At 38.8% G+C, this 21,266-nt stretch overlaps 1 protein-coding gene and 1 non-coding gene across 3 annotated transcripts in view; both read left to right on the forward strand.

The window, feature by feature from the left end:
- The window catches only part of ksr2 (kinase suppressor of ras 2), a 108,015-nt gene that overhangs the window by 48,662 nt on the left and 38,087 nt on the right, over nt 1–21,266 (forward strand). For both annotated transcript variants that reach the window (XM_053481548.1, XM_053481547.1), the window contains exons 7-11: nt 10,109–10,178; nt 15,731–15,814; nt 18,218–18,303; nt 20,121–20,138; nt 20,660–20,769. In XM_053481548.1, coding sequence (XP_053337523.1) covers nt 10,109–10,178; nt 15,731–15,814; nt 18,218–18,303; nt 20,121–20,138; nt 20,660–20,769 — 368 coding nt within the window. The remainder of the gene's footprint in view (nt 1–10,108; nt 10,179–15,730; nt 15,815–18,217; nt 18,304–20,120; nt 20,139–20,659; nt 20,770–21,266) is intronic.
- LOC128509889 (U6 spliceosomal RNA) lies at nt 72–176 on the forward strand. The gene has a single exon (XR_008356083.1). It is a non-coding gene; the product is annotated as a U6 spliceosomal RNA (small nuclear RNA).

The following is a 21,266-nucleotide window of genomic DNA, read 5'->3' on the forward strand; positions in this document are numbered from 1 at the left end:
TAATGTGTGAAAATGGTTCCACATGCTCCCAGAATCACAACTGAGCAACTGAAGCAACCCCGGATTGTTGTGCGTGCTACGGCTTTGCATTTACTAAAATTGGAATAATACAGAGTAGATTCGCATGACCCCTGTGCAATTATGACACGCAAAAACGTGAAGCATAACCATGCATTACCATGCATATATTTTAGGGGCAGTGGTGGTTAAGCGTGTAAATGCTGATCGGAAGATTGGCGGTTCAAGCCCGAGCTCAGCCAAGTTGCCACTGTTTGGCCCTTAAGCAAGGCTCTTAACCCTATCTGCTCCAGGGGCGCTGTATCGTGGCTGACCCTGCGCTCTGACCCCAGTTATGCTGGGATATGTGAAGAAGGAATTTCACTGTATATGTGACAAATAAAGGCTTAACTTAACACTACCTCCAGAGGCTTGTACAGTGGCAACTATGCATAATGTGTGCATTGCTTCGCTTCATACCCTGACACGCCCAAATAGGCTCAATCTGGACTCATAAAATTTTCAATTAGTCCAAAATACAATCTTTATGCTCTCTAGCAAACTGAAGCCTTTTTGTTTTGATTTGATTCATTTATTTCTTATGGACACGCATCTGTTTAGTCCCAATCCTTTTCATCACATTGTGTGTGTATGGAAATGCTCTTGGTTTCAATGTTAAACATAAGCTCTGATTTCTACTGGAGATTTTTTTTAATAGTTCAGCATTATATGCTTCCAGGTTTTAATAATGTATTAAAGAGTTCTTAATTTACTTCCAGTCATTTCAAATCTCCTTAGTTGTTATCTATATACAGTATTGTGTATATACTGTATAAGTATATATATAAATGCAGTATACAAATCCACAGGTTTGTACTTGTTCCTAACCATCCTGACAATAACATACGCTTAAGTATCACATAACTCCTCTTTATTATACAGCGCATGGTCCTCGTTTAGGGTGCAAAATGACAGGTCACATCTTGTCTCCCATAATGCCTTGCTTTGACGTGTATGCGCATATCGCTCAGCACGAACGGCCCCCTTGAGAGAGCTGTTTGAGTAATAGCTTCCGGGCATTTGTGTGCGAGAGAACTTCTGGACTCATGTTGTCCTGCGGATGGATTCCCGCTTCCGGAGTTTTGACTGATTGCGTTTCAGTTTATCTTCGGTTCACGGGTAGATGATCTGAATCCAAATAGCCCAAGGTTTGGCGTGTGAGGCCAGGTCTTTTTGATCTAAGTCATTTCAAGTCTGTGCGACAGGAACACATATAGTTTGTATGTATACACACATACACTACAGAAATGATATTCATTGATTGAAATGATTTTCAAGAAGTATGAAGACAAAAACAAACCTGATTTATTTTCTGGACTTTAAGTTGATCTAAATTTTGAAAAAAATATATAGCATTGAGGAGACAAGACAGGCCATAGAGCATGAGTGCGTAAACTTATTAATGCATTTATTGTGGCCTATCCAAAAAAAAAACATAATTCTCAGCAGGTATTACACAGTAACAGCAGGCTGGGTGACCAACTTCATATTGAAGTACTGGATATGTTTTTGCATATAATGTCATGGCAGGGTTGACCAAATACTTTTGTCCATCATTCTTCTCATTTGAAAGTTTAAGATTAATGTGATTACCAGAACTGATGAATAATAGAGTTAAACATATGTACTACTCAAAAGGAACAAGCCTCTATCTTTCTGCAAATATTGTGTTGCGTAAAGTACTGATATAACAAATGCCGTGAAAAACAAAGTCACCATGGGAAGAGTTTTTTAAGAGTGTCACATATTTAATCACATTTAAAGCAAGGTTGGAGTTCCCTGCTCTAGCACACCTATTCAGCTAGATAATTAAACAGTAATTTGACTCATTTGTATTTGATCAGGAAAAACTGGCCTGCCTCCATTAAGGGGTAATTCAAATTTTAGCAGCTAATAATATTTTATTAATCCAATGGAAATACAATCAATTATAGCGCATATTATGATAGTTAAAATGTGATACTTTCAAAAAAAAGTTTCTTGAGAATAGGAAACTTTTCGTAGGCAGACGAGATGCCAGGTGTGTTGTGCTGAGTCTTTTCCAACTAATCAGACCTAACCAAGCATGTAATGAGTTATAGGTGTGTCTGATGATGTGCTTTCTCTGCACCAATTATGTATTGTTCCTTTGGGGGGTTGTAGGGGGTAGTACACATGTTCTAGCCTATTATCCATCAGTTCTGGTAAGGACATCAATGACTTCCGGATGAGACGGATTCCATCATAGCTGCTTCTTCTTTATCTTCTTCTTTTTACCAAAAGGCAGTGATTGAGATGAATTTCTGATAAGTGAGTGGCTCCGAGGCGGATGAGTAATTTTATTGGGATGGTGCAGCGTCCCATCCGTAATGGCATTAGGCGGGCTCACAGTCTCTCCCTGGAGCTCAGGGTTGGGATGCTGTGGTATTAAACAGGCCTTTGGAGTGTCATTAGGCCTCGCATCAACTTTGCTGCGTATGGACGATATCAGATTAGTCAGTCGACGCTAACAGCAGGCTGCCTGAAGGCTGACATGAAGCAGAATTGCAAATTTAGTTCTACACCGTTGCACGTCCCTCATCTTATACCACTGAACGATTTTTATGATTATATTTATTCATTTATTAATGAACAGAGCGTCACACAATGTCGTTCTTACTGTGACTTAGATATAGCATTTATGAACAGTTACCTCTTCACCAGGTCTCTTTTTTCCTCTTTCTTGAAATTGGTGGAACCTCACCAGGAACGTCATCAACATCAACATGCTGTCTTCACCAGTGATGCTGTATATTGGTTAGAACTGTCGCCTGGCACCACCACCGGGTTCGATTCCTGCCTACGGGTCTACTACAACTAATAAGAACTACAACTCCCAACACTAATGACTAATTACTCACCTGAATACTAAAACACCTGAAACTAAGCCTTTTTACCAAGCCTTTTGTTCCTTGCATGCTTTTTTTTGTATTTTAACCTTGTTTGTTTTCTCTTGTTTCACCTGATCCAGTTTATGTGTGTTGCACATCGACCGACCCTCACCTGTTTACTCGACTTTCGATTTGGATTATTTCTGCTGGTTTTGATTGATGTTATAAACCCGAGTCTGGGTTCTAACAATTAGGCTAATTGACGTTCCCAACCTGCCCATAGTGTGAATGCATGTGTGAATGTTGACCGGTTCTACCATGGAAGTAATGGAAGTTCTACCATGGTTGTAAAAGTGGGAAGAAATCCAATGGTCCACGGTCCCTAGTTGATGTACTGTATTAAGTTGATATTGTCTTCATGAAAAGAGACAGTTTCATCACGGTGCTTGGTGGGTTTTGCGAATGCACCTGACAATACTGTTTTTGGAAGAACTGTTCCAGAACAGCTGACCTTCCTGTCGTAGAATAACAACTGACTGTCGTTACTTAATTACATAAGTCCATATATGCTACTGTATTTTGTAAAATGTAGAAAATAAATCCAACAATAGTTAAACAAGTGATATTGTTGAGAGTGACATTCGATGTGGACTCCGCTGAAACAAGCTCGGACTGATTCCGAGTTCAAAAACAGCTTTACTAAAGCGCCTCCGGTGCTCAGGGCAACAACAAAAAGAAATTCAGGTGTTAAAACCAAATAAGTTGTGCAAGTTTGTTTGAGCTGAACGGAACGAGGCAGTGGGTTGTGTTTAGCCTCCGGGCTTTGAGTTCGACACCTGTGATTTAGAAGAATCACCAAGACGCGACAGCTTTAATGAGCTGAAAGCAAACAGGCTGGATAGAGTCCCTTCTGGTGAAGGATACATAAGTAAAGAGTTACCTCTGAGCGGTGTGTGTCTAGGTAGCGTTTAGTTTTCCTTTGAGTTTTTAACTATAGTAAACTTGTAATGCCTTTTCCTGTACAGTATATCATGTACAGATCCTTTAAAGCCTCTGCTGCAGTTCTGAATAATGGATCGTTTGGGTTGGCGGGTGGAAGAAGCTGTTAACTTCGTAATCCTGCCAGAAAGACGCCACTGCTCGTGTCGTCTGAAGCTAAGACATGAGAAAGAGGCACTGTTTTAAGCTCATATCTACAGCTCTTTTAAAGGATTAATGTGTCTCTCAAACACCGCCTTTCATCCTTCAGTTACAGCGTTTGCTCTTAACTCTGTCCAGCTCTGATATGTTTAACTTAGTCCTGCCTATATATTGAAATTTTAAAGCTTTAAAGAAATAAAGCGTAGATATTTGGGGGAAAAAAAGACGTGTTTTGAACATGTGACGCTTTTTGTCTTTATTCTTTATACCGACTATGGAATATAATTTAATATAAAGTTTATGTAGAAATGAATCGCTGTATTCGTCGTAGTCAATGCACGGACTCAGAAATATTTACCAGGGCCGATTTATTATTTATTGCTCATCCAGAAATGAAGACGTTTCTTGCAATTATCTTGACTTTGAGCGTTTTTGGTCCAGTCGTAACTCAGATCTGTATCGTTTTTTTTTTATTTTCATATTTTTCTACCTTAATTTGTCTCCCTGATTAAATTATATCTGTCAATATCTAATATACTGTGCTACTGTTAGTACTTGTGATTGATTGGAAAAGAGCTAAAAGCTTAACGCTTATGCTTATGTACATGTCTGTCTCTCTGTTTAACTTAATAATACAAAGAAATAAACTTTTTTTTAAGGTTGAGTAACTTACGCCTTGTTTACGCTAAGTTGTACTTCTTTCATCGTCTGCCTAATACACTCCCTGTTCATTAATCAAAGATGAGAAATCAGAAAAGTAAAGATGATAGAGATAATTGAATAGAGAAAAAAAGTTTTGTCACTTAATAAATCACTTATTATTACTATTATTATTTTAGCAGTGAAAATAATAAGAATAAGTAATTCTTCTATAAGGAGTAATAAGTAGTTTTCTAGTATTAGTATTAGTATTCTCATTCTTATTTATTGGTGCCGGTGTTTGTTTACACTGAGCAGGTAGCTTATTAGTAGCTTATTTTAAAGAAGACTATTAAATCTGGCACATAACTGCTTATAACATCGCTTTTATTCACTATTTTGATTTGACCTATGATGCAGGTTAAACTTTAAGCAGATGTCTAAGTACAGCAAAAATTTCATTACTTTCTGTCCATCTAGTTTTGCATGATGTTGTGACAAAATCTGGTTCATAAAGTAACTGCTCAAAATTTCACTTCTACTTTCACTAACATTTTGATTTTAGCGCATAACACTGGGCTCTCAGTTCAAGTATTTTACACGCCCTCACCTTGTTCCTTGGACTGGCGCTTCACATCACTGCTTGTTATTAGCCTCACGGTTATGGACACAAACTGGTTTTAAGCTTCCCGCAGGAAGAATACACAAACATCGATCTATTCATCTTTGAAGGTTCAGTTTTCATAGTGTACTTGTCTTTAGTCTTTATTTTGGCTTAAGCAATGCTGTGTCGCACTTTCATTTGTTTTTTGTGAGTATTGTTTCTTCCGCATGTTCTGTCTATGCTCTGTAAACTATCAAGTTAATTAGCTCTACTGTGACGTAATCTGGCACATAATTGCTCATAATTTTACTTCTACTCAACATTTTGATTTTATTCATGGTGCAGCCAAAGTTTTATTAAATTCTGTTCAGACAGTTTTGCGTGATGCTGTGACAAAATTCGGCTGGACAGACATACAGACATACAGACATAAACTTTTCAGGGACTGGTTTCTGGTCCTCCAGTGTATGAAATGTAAAGATATAAAAAATTAGAATGATGATTAAAAGAACGAGTTATTTATATATATAACAACTTATAAGTTGTTATATACATATAAGGCACAACTTATTTTGCTAAAATCTCTTAAAAAACTGAAGAAAATAATATTAGTAATTAGAGATAACATATTCAGCTCTACATCTCTATGTTTTTTTTTTTCCCCTTTCTTTTTGCATTGATTTATTCATACTGTTTTTGGATAAAAGTGACTGTCAGATAAATGGATGTAAAAATGTGGGTGTGATTCCTTTATAAATAATGACGCAGGGTGAAATAAGTAACTTAAAGTCACGACATACTGACACAATTCGATTTCTTATTCTTCTCTTAACTTTTTCTGGGAAAACAGCACCTACAGGGTTGTCATAGAAACAAGCGAGTGAAGGATGCGTGTTATAGCGCTGTGGGTAAGAGTAGGATTCTGCCTTCTGCCCTCCTGCTTGAATGATCTCAGTGGGACGGGAACGGAGAGCACCTGATCATCCGTGAAATCCGTTAAGGCTTTTATCCCCCTCATCATGAACAGATGCATGTACCTTCTCTGTCTCTCTCTCTATCTCTCTCTCTCTCCGGCTCTTGTTTCTCATAAACTCCTTTTTAATGAATGACTGTCCAGCAGTGAGGAAGCCAGTAATTAGAAAAGGAAAGGGACTGTGGTATGAAAATAATTACGCACAGAGGCGGTAAGTGTTATCACTAATATTTAGATGAGCCACTGGCCTTTACGTTCATAAAGAAATCCCTTGAGGACTCATGTCCGGTCAGAAACAGTCCAGTTGGCTTTATTCTCTCTGAACGTTTCCTGTTTTCCCAAATCAGCATGTTATTCTCCCACTGAGCTGCTTCTCAGCAGTAGCGAGCATCAGCCACTCAGCTTCATGACATACCGTGGCCAGGCACCAATCTCGACAGACGTAATGTGATTTAGGGAAGACTTGACAAGCGAAGAGGTAAATCCCACCTGACTAGCGTGCTATGAAAAACTCATTTTTTTTGCAGAGTGAGTCATAAACTAGAACCGAGGAACCTTTTCTGGTTACAGCGAGTATGAGCTAAGGGCAGGGGTGGGCAAATCAGTTACTTGGGTACTTAGCACTAGCAGGCTATATGTTTTTATTAGGTTTCTTATTATATTGTTTTTATTAAATGTGCACATTTGCACTCACCCTGGACATTTATAGACATTTACACTATATTTCATTTTTTGCGTACTTCTGGTCATTTCATTTCTGCATGCTTTCTGGACATTTATATCCATTGTTTTAAAAAAAATAGTTTTCTTTACTATATCTCATATTTTATATTTTATATTCTGTTCTTCTTATCATCTTCTTCTCTATATTTTATTCATTTAAATTCTCTAATTTATTTTTTATTTTTACATTCTATTTCTAGAGTTTAAAGGTCACGAGCGGTCGTATAAGCATTTCACTGCATATCGTACTGTTTATGACTGTGTATGTGCCAAATAAAATTAGAATTTAAATTATTATATTAAGTATTATGGCTGAATCGACCAAAACATAAAAGGAGTCGGACACTAAGTTTCTCACTCATCATCTATACCGCTTTATTCTGTATTCAGGGCCACTCGGGGGCCTGGAGCCTATCCTGGGAGACTTAGAGCACAAGGCGGGTTACACCCTGGACAGGGTGCCAATTAGCCTAATCTGCATGTCTTTGGACTGTGGGAGGAAACCAGAGTACCCAGAGGAAACCTACCAAGCACAGGAAGAACATGCAAAGTCTATGCACACTGAGACGGGAATCGAACCTGGCTGGGAATCAAACCCGGACACTGGAGGTGCAAGGCCACAGTGCTAACCACGAACACCACCGTGTTGCCACACTAAGTTTTAAAACTCATTATTGATACATAAAGTCCTCTACATACGAATGAGTTATGTTTTGAGAGCTTGTTAATGAGGCTATTTTGTTAGTAAGTCCAAAAATATTATTGTCAACATCATTAGCACGGCAGACTTCACATGTTCCATCTTATCCTTGTTCTTTAGAGTTGTACCGATGTCTTCCATTTGTACTCCGGTTTTCTCCTATAGTACAAAGACATGCAGATTACGCTAATTGGTATTCCCAAATTGTCCCTAGTTTATGTGTGTGTTTAGGGTGGGTGTACCCCGCCTTGTGCCCCTTAGTCTCCTGGGATAGGCTCCAGGTCCCCCGTGACCCTGTATTCAGTATAAAGTAGTATATATCATGAGTGAGAGAGTAAGAGATTCAGCTCAGACCCACATCAGCATTAAACCATCTACATGTATATGGTATGGTGTTTAAAGGGATAGTTAGTTTTCTAAGTCTATCCTAAATTATCAGGTGTTATAAGTTTTCTTGCTCTGCACACCGACAGTGAAGTTTGTCACCCGGAACACGAGTACAATGTATTAGACATACTGTATGATTATTTCTGGAGAAAGATTTTTTTAAAATATATACATTAAATATAGCACTAGATATACACATCCTTGGTTTTGGGATAAAAGTGCCTTATCCTCTAGGACCTAGGATCAGCATCCTCGTCTTTTTTTACTCCTGAAAAATATACAGTCACAGTAGCTGACCTTGAAGCACAATTGTAATCATGACCTCTGACCCAGGCATGTGATGTACTTCCTGGGTCAGTGAAGCAGAACGGCAAAGTCTCAGGGAAAAGCAATCATGTCACATAGCAGATGCACATGGCTAAAAAGCATGTGAGGGAAACACACCAGGGCACACAGAAGGAGGAGTGCATGTGACCCTGACGCCAGTTTCAGGGAATGTTCTTCCTTGGACTACTTTTGGTATGTCCTGACTGCTACAAACTGGGAACATTGCAAAAGACATACAGTTTTGGAGTTGCCCTGACCCAGTCCTCTTGCCATCATAATATGGCCCTAAAGTTATGATATTTAATTTCATTTAATTTAATTTTAGCATTTGGCAGACACCCTTATCCAGTGGTACTTACATATCTATTTTATTATACATCTGAGTACTTGAGGGTTAAGGGCCTTGTTCAACAGGAGCAACCTGGGACCTTCTGGACCGTAGTCCAACGCCTAAACCGCTGAGCTACCCCTGCCCTGTGTTATGATACAGTACAGTATATAATATCTTGTTACAATGGCACCCAGCAGTTTGCGGGATATATTAGGCAGCAAGTGAACCTTTTTTTCAACCTGGAAGTCGACAACCTGGACATTGGACAAAGCAACTCCAAAACTGCAGGTTTACTGGAATGGATTTACTGGATGTTCCCAGTCTGCACTGGTCGGGGCATACAGTACCAGAAGTGATCCAAGGCAGGAAAACCAGTGAACCAGTAGCATGGTTATGGGCGGCCAAAGCTCAAATTGATGTAAAGGTTAATGTTGGTTCTGATAGAAAGGTGTCAGAACATACATACAGTGCATCACTGTTATAATGGCAAAAGGGTTGACCTGCACAGTATTAAGTGAGCAGTCATAAGGTTATGTACATACACATATATGGTCTAAAGGTATTTTTAAAAAAACAGACATATTTGCTCAACATGGTTACTGTTAACTTTTAAAATATTTTCTTTGTCATTTTTATGTTTATGGTGTAAATATGTACTATTTTCCTGAAATATCTTGGAATTGAATTCAGACTCCATTCAGTTCCTGTGATGAATGAATGAATCTATCCTTAAATGAAAGACAGTGAATATATTCCAGTGACATTCTTAGTGGTTGAACGTCGTGTGTCATCACCCGGCTGTCTTCAGGCCATTAATCAAAAAGAAATGACCTCTAATTGGCCAGGGACTTTCTCTCTATTGGATGAATGTCCTTTTGAACTAGCAGGGCTGCAGGGCACAAATATGATTATTGCCTAACTGGCCTCTATTCAGATATTATTGGGTTTCCTCCATTTGAGCGATGACAGCACACGGCAGATTATAATAATTCATTCTAATTGTGGCCTGTTTATGTAATGCGGTATTTCTGCGGGAGAGAACGACGCTGATGGCACTAAAAGCTTCTTATTCTTCTTTTTTTGTTCAAGCAGCTACTGTATGATTTAATGTTTTGTAATTAACAGCTTTTTGTTGTATTGATTAGTGATGCAGAGTTGATGATGATGATGATTTGAAAGTGTCAGTTGTTTGAGTTAATTGTGTTCATTTGTTGATGCTGCAATTATGCTCAAAACTTTACCTTTGACATTTCATATTTTTGTGTGCACAACTAAAGTTTTGGAGTTGAATTTTTTAAAGCTGTATCTCCATTTTATTATTGAAGTGAATGGCCGTGATCATTTTCTGTCTTATTTTTCTTTCTGTTTTTTCCTCTAGACACCCTGTCAGTTCCTCGCTGGTCCCCTCAGATCCCTCGCAGAGACTTTGGCAACTCTATTAAACACAGGTAACTCCATTTAGCATCTGTTTGCCTCGTAAATGATCAATATTTAAAAAAAAAATAGGGTTACAGTATATCTATGCTTATCTTTGTCTGGGCAGCCCACAGACCTTTGAATCTTCGAATTAACTTCCACCGGTTTCTTGCAAAGCATTCATTGGGTGTCACAATTCTTTTGGCTCTAAATATGTTCCGGTGGTTCCCTGATGCTAACACTTTCTTGATCACTGACCTTAATGATGTCTGGATGAACAAGGCCCTTGGTCTGCCAGACAAAGCCCGAAATTGGTGGGAACAGGACTTGTTTGGGCAGACAAACCTTTTTTTTTTTAGATAAGGGCTTTGGTTGGGATGACAAAGCTCAGTGTTGGCTGGTTGCGGCTCTTGTCTGGGAAGATGAAGCCCATGATTGGTGCAGTACTGTATGTTGAAGCCCAGAACTGGGTGGACAAAGTTCATGTTTAAGTGAATTTATCTTTTTGCAAGGGCAAGAGAAGCACTTGATTAGCCAGATGAGGCCCCAAAATAGGAAGATACTGTATATTCATTGGTTGAGTTTGTGGTGTTCAAAGTTGCCAATATTAAGCCTCTGCTTGGGAGGATAAAGCCCTTATTTGGTTGGATGAACAAATTGCATGGATGGAATGATGGAGGATGGGGTTAAGTGGACTAGGATAAAACAAAAAGGACAGATGAAGCCCATGGCCAGATATATACTGTACAGCCCAGACCATGGCAGTTAAAGTGCATGGCTGGAAATACTGTATAAAGCCCTGGTTTGTGCGGTTGAAGCCCACGGCCAGTTATATACAGTAAAGCACATGGCAGGGCAGTTAAAGCTCATGACAGAGCATATAAATCTCGGGGCTGTTTAATTGGGAAATTGAAGCTCATTGCAGAATACAGAAAGCTCAAAGCAGCATTTGACTACTGATTCGAAGCTCCCAGGTCAAACCCCAGCACCTAACCCTAACCCTAACCCTAGCCCGAACCCGGGCCTTCCTTATCCTTTGGTGCTCAAACATCAACCCCTGCCAAAACTGGGACCTCCTTTGCCCAGTCCGCACACTCTGCAGAGCTTTAGCTAGATGTCAACGCTTTGCTCACAGGCATTCATGCTAAATGTGAACCGGCTGTGACGGTATGTTGAAACGTACACACTCTGTTAATGCCGGAATATAGCACTTATTATTTGTGACATAATTGTGCACAATAAATGTGTATCTGCATGTGTGTGTGGTGGAATAGTTAAAAATGTCAGACCAATTAAGAAGAGTGCTTGCCCGCCTGCCTTGAGTGTCGGTGTGTGTACCGAATCGCTGATTCTCCCAAATGCCACGGACTGGGAAGGGAAAAATCTCTCGTGTTTGAGTACTAAAGAGAACAGTGAGGGATATTTGGGGAAAAATATGGGGGTAAACGCTTACAACAAAAAAAACCCACACAATAAATTTATATGAAGGAGTTACATTATATGTGTAATGAGATATATGGAGTATTTCCCCGTCTAGTAAGTAGGTAAGATTAGTTAGATAAGTAAGATAAGTTTCATAACACATAATGAATGAATACATACATACATGTACAAGTGGCGTTCAGGTCAAACTGGGACTTTTAAAGAATATCAAAATATAGTTATGAGAGATAGAAATTTCTCTATATAATTCCCTGCTACACTTAAGCACTTATTCCAGTGTTTCACTAAGTGCTTGGATACCATCAAGGTAGAAAGTTTGTAGAAGAGCCATAATCAGACTGTCTGTTTCACATCTGAAACGCTGGCCCCCCAGGAACTCCTTTAATGCCCCAAATGTCCTAGGGGTAGGGGCCAGGGGTAGCTCAGTGGTTAAGGCATTGGACTAGGGTTCGGAAGATGCCAGGTTCAAACCCCACAACCACCAAGTTGCCACTGTTGGGCCCTTGAGCAAGGCCCTTAACCCTCAACTGCTCAGATGTATAATGAGATAAAAATGTAAGTCGCTCTGGATAAGAGCAGCTGCCAAATGCCTAAAAAATGTAAAATGGAAAAAAGGAGTGTATGGAAATGTGGCAATAACTCCCAGCCGAGTTTGTGTAATGTGCAAGTGGTGTGGGTTCACAGACAGATGTGGCTCTTCTTTAGGAACCTACTGCGTTGAGTTTCGAGCCACCTCGAGCTAAGATCATCATTTACGGATGTATTCCTTCTTTAAAACTTTTGTGCAATTTTGTGGTTTGACTTTAAACACCCTGTCGTTACACTTTTGTCATGTTTTAGGATTTTTCCTGTTTTCGTGGTATTTCAAAACAACATAAAATATATAAAAATATGAAAGTCATATTAAAAATTCTAAATATAAGTTTTCATTTTAGTCCTTGAATGGTGCTAATATGGAGCCCAGTGTCTTTGGGATATCTAGGTTGGACAAAAAAAAACAAAAAAAAAAACCTTGTTGTAAAAGCAAGATAAATTAATCCATGAATGAAAAAATAAATGTTGCACAATATATTCTGTAACCACTAAAAACATATTTATACATGGTTACAGAGCTGGATTGTTTTAAAAATAAATATATATGCAGAATTATGAAACTTGCTAACAACAAACAAGGTTTTTGGTTCTTTTTTTTTTACATGTATAATTGGCAGCATGACGTTATTAGTAATATAAATAGCCTCTCTCTTCCCACGGTGACATTTCCAGTTCTTGCTTAATGAAGAACAAGCATAGATTCAAGAAAAAAAAAGACAAGAGATTCTGGCCTTAAACTGTCCCTGAAGCCTGTTTAACACTGGAGTCAACGCGTTGACCCTGAGGAATGTGAGGAAATGCTTCTTTCACTGGAACTGATAGGAGCAGAGAAGCGTGAACCTTTAGTGAATTCGAAGCAATTTTACTGTGGGCTAATTCCATCATTACGGACGCATCATTTCACCTCGTATTGACTTGCAAGTGTCTCGGTACCTGCTAAATGAGACCATTCGCATGAGTAAGACAGTTAAATATAATATATATATATATATATGCATAACATTCACTCGTGTGAGCTTTCAAGAACTTCTGTACCCCTCATACTGTATGGAGACACACTACTGGGCATATGCTTCATGTCTTTAATACCATTTAGTAATGATTTTAAACATCATGAGATGGTATTAAAGACATCAATAAAAACGATGTCCAAACATCTGCCCAGTAGTGCGTCTCCATATAATGTTCAACAATGTCTTTATGAGAGTAGTGTCTCAGGCTGTTGATTAAGTTTTTATATATAAGCCAAGGGGCGTTCAAGTCAAACTCGGACTTTGTGCAAAATAACAGAACACAGTTATGAGAGTGAAAACTCCCTGTATTTCTCTATATGATCCCCTGCTACACTAAAGGACTTATCCCAGTGTTTCACTAGATGCCTGGACACCATTAAGGTTTTTCGGCAATTATCTGACTGCCTTCTTCCTATTTGAAACGCCGGCCTCCCAGGATCTCCTTTAATGGCCCAAGCATGTGTAAATGGCTTGGAGTGATGTCAGGACTGTACAGGGGGGGTTGGGGGGGGGGGGGGGTCGTGGCTATAACTCCCAGCCTAGTCCCTGTAACATGCAAGTGGTGCATTCAAACATTTTTATTTTCTTATCACCGTATTGTGCTTGAAGTCTTCTGTAAATATCAATCAGTTTTTTTACGCCCTTGTTCACCAGAAAGTCACGGTTTCACTTGAAAACCCCTCATAAAATATGGACTATAAAGAAAATTCAATAGGAGGGAGAAATTAATGGATCTGATTAGATATTTTATGTGCTTACATACTTGCATGACTTTTTGCCTTGCGGAAGAGTCATGCAGTCACACATAAAGACCACATAGATGAGGGGCGGTTGAGTCAAACTGGGACTATTTAACACAATGACGCTTCTTGTAAATGAAGGTGTTAAATCGTTTGATAGTCAAACATTTGAACCGTGCAAAAGTTTTAAAGACGCCGTATGTCCATAAATGATGATCCCGGCTGAGCCCACTGCAGTCGTTCCCGTGAACGTTCAGAGAGTGGAACGTCTGATGCTTAAAAAAACTGATAACTTGTCACCAACTTTTAAAAGAGATTCATCTGTCTGTGTGAACTGTACACACAATCATTCACCAACACCACTTGCACATTACAGGGCCTCGGCTGGGAGTTACCGTCACATGATCCCATACAGTCCTGACCTCGCTCCAAGCCAATACCATACAGTATTAGAGGGGTTCCTTGGAGGCCAGCGTTTCAGACAGGAAAAAGGCAGTCCGATAAGGGCTGAAAAACCTTTCTACCCTGATGGTATACAAGCACTAGTGAAACGCTGGGATAGGTGCATCAGTGTAGCAGCGGATTATATAGAGGAATAAAAAGAGTTTTTTACTCTATTAACTGATCTGCTCTTCTGTATAATTAAAAGGGACTTGAACACCCCACTTATATTGATCTTATACATTTAGCAGACGCTCTTATTCAGAGCGACTTACATTTTTATCTCATTACACATCTGAGCAGATGAGGGTTAAGGGCCTTGCTCAAGGGCCCAACGGTGGCAACTTGGTGGTTGTGGGGTTTGAACCTGGGATCTTCCGAACCGTAGTCCAATGCCTTAACCACTGAGCTACCCCTGGCCCCATCTTATATTGAAGTGATTAGTGCTTCAAGCTCCTTTACATCAGACATCTTTGATTATTTGTCATTTAAACTTATGGTAGTCATTTTATTAGGAACAACAAGAATGATTCTGAATTTTTAATACATTTTTGTTTTTCTTTTAACTAAAACAAATCGCCAAAACTCTGGCTAAATTTTAGCTGTTAAATCCCGCCTAAGTGTGCTGACGTGGCCTCCATGGCCTTTACCTTTCTTTACCGTTCTTTTTCTTCTTCTTTTTTTTTAACAAGACAGAGCGGCTCAATTTAAACGAGGACATTTCAATTCTTCTGTCGGAGTGGATTAGTCATATTCCATTAGCTGTCAGTGCTCATGCTTCTGCAGGGACTCTGTGCTTCGAGAGCCATCTCAATAGCGCTTTATTGTTGGGGAGCAGATAGGGCTCCTAATAACATATTCATAGAGGGAATCAAAAAAAGACAGGCCCAGAGCACCTTGTGTCTTGAGCGGCTCAAATTTCTTTTAAATAATAATGATAAATTTTTCATCTGCTCGTGTATCCTCGTGGTCTTTGTCCATTTGGAACAGTTGTCAACGCACAGCTGATCAATTCACACAAAAACCGAAAGGCACTAAGTTACAATTAAATTACTCTTTTCTGAAGATTAGGGTAAGAGTGCATATCGTCTCGTCTAGTTCGCCGCTCGATAAAAAAGCCATTGGGCAAATACGCTTGCTTCTTTGACACGTCGGGATTCTTTATCGCACCATCCTGGGAATTGCAGTCAAAAGGGCAAAGCAAATCTTTACGCCTGAAGCGAGCCACGTTAATACTGTCGTTTTATTATTTTTCTTTTCTAAAATAGATCGCGATAACTTTTATTCTCCTTTGAAAAGCACATCTGAAATGCTCTTATTATGACCCACACTCTTGAATTCTATCTTTTACAGATTTTCCACCAAATACTGGATGTCACAGACCTGCATCGTTTGTGGGAAAGGAATGTTGTTCGGCTTGAAGTGCAAAACCTGCAAGTAAGTCAGTGCACTAACTTATGATTTGGATTTCAGTGTAAAATAAGTGGCAGTTTATTTTAAATAGCCTTCTTAATTATGTGGCTAAATAATTCCAATTATTATGTCCAACATCTGACATGGACAGGACTAAATATTATAACTTATTTAAAAAAATTGTGTAATATTCAGAAAATATCATGCTCGAGGTTGCTGTTGTACCGAATATCAGCACGGCTGTGATATACTGTAGCCATGGACATGTGCTGATATTTAGCACAACGCTTTTATACAACAGTTCTACGGTCAACATTTGTTATCAACTGATTATGATTTGTTTGTTTATTTAACCAGTTATTTTGCTCAGCCGACACATACTGTATGCTTCCGAGACTGGCGGAACTAACTAGCCATGCCTGGTGGAGCTGGCGACCGAAAGTTAGAGTAATTTACAGGGGTGAAAACAAGGTCTTGGAAATCCCAAATAGTGTAAAATGGCAAGCTAGTACTCTATGTAAGGTAAACAAACCCTTGTTCCACACACCAAGTAGTGTCGTGGAACAGTAGTCCCTCTCTGATCAGGGGTTAGAGAGGGATTTGGGATTCAGCGTTGGGTTAGAAGCTAGTTAGTGTTGTAGCATGTGTTACGTTCATGGCAATTGGTAAACGCCCTTATTCAACGTGACTTACATTTGTAACTCATTATACATCTGTGCAGTTGATTTTAAGGGCCTTACTCAAGGGCCCAACAGTGGCAATTTGGTAGTTGTGAGGTTTGAACCTGGGACCTTACAATCAGTTGTCCAAAGCCATAAACTAGTCCAGCTAGGACTAAAACAGGACGGTTCAGAGGCAATTTGGAACGACTTACAGTATAACTAGTCATTGTTAGAACACCTAAATGCCCCATATCACCAATTGTAAATAGCCTCTCGCCCAATCTGATTAAACGGTCAGAACTTACTGTTGAATAAGACACAGCAAGCAATAATTATTTTTTTCTTATTTCATCTTAAAACTTGAACAATTCGGACACACTCTTCTTACAGAGCATATGAAAACAGATTATAATTTATTTAACAAATAGTTTAGGTGGAAATCAATATCACACTCGGGGTTGTAAATCAAGGCTGTATTTAGACTTTTGTGTTAAGTTGAAATAAAACACCTGCAAACCTTTCTCTGGTATTATTATTATTATTATTATTATTATTATTAATAATAATATGTCTAATTATTGGTTTCGCTTCAATCTGATTGGAGCATGTCAGAATTCTAGCTAGGCTTTCTTCTTTTAAAGGGAACTTTAGTCATTATAATCACAACTGGCTTGTAATTGAATTAGTAAGTCAACTCTCTTTTCTACAATGTTCATGATGTACTTTCGAATTTACAAACATGTTACACTGCATTCAGACCATCGTCATCAGTATTGCACGATGAGATCCAATTCAGTCTGGGGAAAAAAGGTTTGGGCCCTTTTTGTTTTTGAGTCAAAAAGAAAATCAATAAAGTGTACTTTTTATTTACAGCTTATCTACTAGAAAAGATTTACAGGAAGGGATAAAAGAAAAAAAATGATTTATTGTCCAAAATGAAAAATAGTGTTAGCCTTGATTTAAGGCTTGATTTGAACACATTTACAGACAATAATAGAGAAAGCATTTATATCACTTTCCTACATCACATAATGTGTGATATTATTATATCTTTACATACCTAACATCACCATGTCTAACCCTTTATATACGTCCACTTCTCAGCCAAAGAAAGAGTCACCATTTGGATTTTAATAAGAAAATAGTCATAATCTATCTATCTGTCTATGTCGAGATACTTCTGTCTGTCCACTTTTCTGTCTGTCTGTACAGTAAAATCTTGGATCGCGAGTAACGCGGTTTTCGAGTGTTCTGCAAGACGAGCAAAGATTTGTAATAAATTTTGATTTGAAAAACAAACAAGTCTTGGTTTACGAGCACCAAGTATCATGTATCACGCATGTGCTTCTTATTTTGGTGCCGAGTGTCACGTGATCACAACTGAGCCAATAGTTTTTTTCTCTCTTGCGCTGTGGAATTGTGGGTAATCGTCTTCCTTGCTGGGTCTTCGTGCTCGTCTCTTACTGGTATAATCAACATCCGTGCATGCGTGTACTGTTTACTATAACACTGTGACCACGTGTGTGTGCATGTAAAACATATTGTATTTTGTGTGTATGTGTGTGTAAAAGTTGTCCCTTTTATCTTTTTTATTTTTATTTTAGTGCAGTTAAATTTGTTTTATTTTTACTTTATAATTTTGTATTAACTGTTTTTTTATATACATTTTTTAGGTTGTGGAACAAATAATCTAAGTTTTTATTATTTCTTATGGGCGAAATTCACTTTGATTTACGAGTGTTTTAAAATACGAAATTCATTGCAGGTTGAAGTGCCACAATAAATGTACCAAAGAAGCACCTCCTTGCCATTTGCTTATTTACCATCGAGGAGGTAGAGACCCGTTCAAAGGTACTGCAAACTTCTTTTGTCTTATTTTACAGAAAATCTAGTTGATCTTGGAGAAATAAATAAATGATTGCCTGCTAAAGATAATGAGAATGAGGAGCATGTCAAGCATGAGATAACTGTTCTTGTTATATATATATATATATATATATATATATATATAAATAAAAGGCATCCTACTGTATGCAAAAGTTTGGGCACCCCTTGATAAAGACCAGATACATAAATGCCAGCTAAAAGTCTTTCTATTCCTGTACTTGGGATTTCTCACATTCTTGGTTGCAAAAGTCTTTAGGATCATTGTTCATCATCTCTGTCGAGCTACACATGTTGTTCCTGAGCTGCCAGTGATCCAGACTCCCTCTGCCCTCTGGGCCTGTCTGACTCATCCTGGTGCCCCGCTTCTGGTTGGAGATCTCGTCACATGGATGCCCCATGTGTCTCTTTGGGATGCGCCTGGTGTCTTGGGACGGTTTCACTCTACCTAGAAGACGGTTTGGGCCTCGACTGGTGTTGACAGCTATTTCTTTAAGGACTTGACTTGGCTGCAGTTGCTTGATAGTTCAGGACTGGAATTTCCTACAAGTCTACCTGAGTCTCCAATAACTACCTAAACTCCATATTTACACCAATTAACGTCAACTGTTATAGCTGAACTGGCTGCCACCCTACACACTGTATAAATGCAGATCAATTCCTGCCTTCTGTTTTCACCTAGATGAGGATGGGTTCCCTGTTGAGTCTGGTTCCTCTAAAGGTTTCTTCCTATTACCATCTCAGGAGTTTTTCCTTGCCACTGTCGCCCTCGGCTTGCTCACTGAGACTATCTGACCATTTTGATTCATACATTTGGAAGATGTTTGCTTCCAGAATTTGCTGGTATTTAGTGGAATCCATTCTTTCCTCCACCCGTGCAATGTTTCCCATGGCACTGGCTGCAACACAACCCCAAAGCATGATAGATCCACCCCCATACTTAATAATTGGCAAGGTGTTCTTTTCATTTTTTTAACCTCACCAGTACACAGCACTTGTTTCCAAAACGCAACAAGCTTCTGTAGATGTTCTGTTGCATACTTCAGAGGTTTTCTTCTGTTGACTCTTCCATTAAGGTCTTGTGGAACGGTGCACCACCACTCCTAAATCTGCTAAATCTTTCTGCAGGGTTTTGATTTGTCTTTCTGACCAGCATACGAGCAGTTCTCTCAAAAAAATTTCTTGGTCTTCCAGATCTCATCTTGACCTCCACAGTTCCCCTGCAAGCTGACAACGCTTTGCTATCTTCTTGTAGCCTTCTCCTGCATTGTGGGCATCAATAACTTTGATTTTCAGAGTCTTACACAGCTGCTTAGAGGAACCCATGGTGGTTGAGTGTCTGCAAGTGTGTGCACAAGGTTTAAAGAGTCAAAGTATTTGTAAGGCTTTGAAATTGTCATTTACTAATGACAGCTGTTGCCATGCATCAGATCTAACGAGCTGATTAAGGTCTGAAAAGAATCTGAGACTCTGGAACTCATACGGTGCCCAAACTTTTGCACAGTCATATAATACTGTTTTTATTTTTGTTTAATTTATGGCATTAGAAGTACCTGTGCATCAATGTTTTCAATGGAAAAGAGACTGTTAACATATTTTCAATTAAAAAATCACCAAAATGTGTTATCAAAGGGGTGCCCAAACTTTAGCATGAGACTGTATATGAATAATTTTTCCTATGATCATGTGATCATTTGTCATACTGTACATAATCTGAATTCTTCCTGTTGAATTTCTCTCTTAATTTATTTTTTATTTTTCCCCATCTTGTCATTCTCCTGAAGATCAAGGAACATCTCAAGGTAATGCAATTAATTACAGAAACCCTTTGAATGACTTTTTTAAAATGACTTTCTGCATACGCTGTTAAAATCTTTCTTTGTTCAGTCACCAAGTAGCCATCTCTCTCTCTCTCTCTCTCTCTCTCTCACACACACACACACACACACACACACACCAACACTTTCAGCTTCACTTAAAGCTCCCTGTCGCCTTCTTGAAGCTGTCTCTTAGAATCTTCCCAACATGATTGATATTTGATGGTCAGCGTTGTCCTAATAAACCACCTCTCACGCTGCCAAGTAAAATCGTCTGTGAGATTTGAGCCTCGCCGTGGGCCGAACCTGACATGTCTCTGTAATCAGTTCTGACATTTATTGCATCATTCAGACAGCTCACATAAACATATTGTTATGTCTTTGTGGAGCACAGACAAGTTTTGCCGAGTTTTGTTACCATGACCACTTGTTCTGTTTCTGTTACCGGGACAACAGCCTCTCGTTACCGTGGATACTATATATGATTTCTGCTCTTCGTCTCTTAGCTCGTCAGCTCGTCAGGACCGAGTCGGTGCCGTGTGACATAAACAACCCCCTCAGGTACACAGACCTGCACATCAGCCAGACGCTGCCCAAAACCAACAAGATTAACAAGGTGGGCCATCGTCCGCTACACACCGGTCATTCATTTATTATGATTAGCTTTTCAGCTTTCATTTTACATCCTGTTAAGTTTTTTTTTTTTACATAATTATTTTGGTTGGCTAGTTTTTCACTGTTTTTCATATAATTCAGATAAATCTAAAGAATGAATTTATCTGACAATTACTAATTATAATCTAAAAGTTTACAAATGCTCGAAATTTCTTAAATTTTTTTTATTTCATATAAATCACTTGTATCTTCTTCAAATACTCACATTTTACAAGACTATCAGTTTTCTTCTTCTTTTACGTCTTTGCCTGGGTGGTACAATACCGCCACCTACTGGAGTGGAGTGTGGATCAGAAGTTAGGTGGGAAGCAATCATGTTTTTGCTTAACATTTTAACAATCAGAAACACAAGTTACACATTATTTCACTTTTAATTGTTTTTAATATTTTTTAATTTGAGAGAGCTAAATCTGCTTAAGACTGATCACACAATAAACA

This window comes from Clarias gariepinus, chromosome 21, assembly GCF_024256425.1.
Source record: "Clarias gariepinus isolate MV-2021 ecotype Netherlands chromosome 21, CGAR_prim_01v2, whole genome shotgun sequence".
NCBI lineage: Eukaryota > Metazoa > Chordata > Actinopteri > Siluriformes > Clariidae > Clarias > Clarias gariepinus.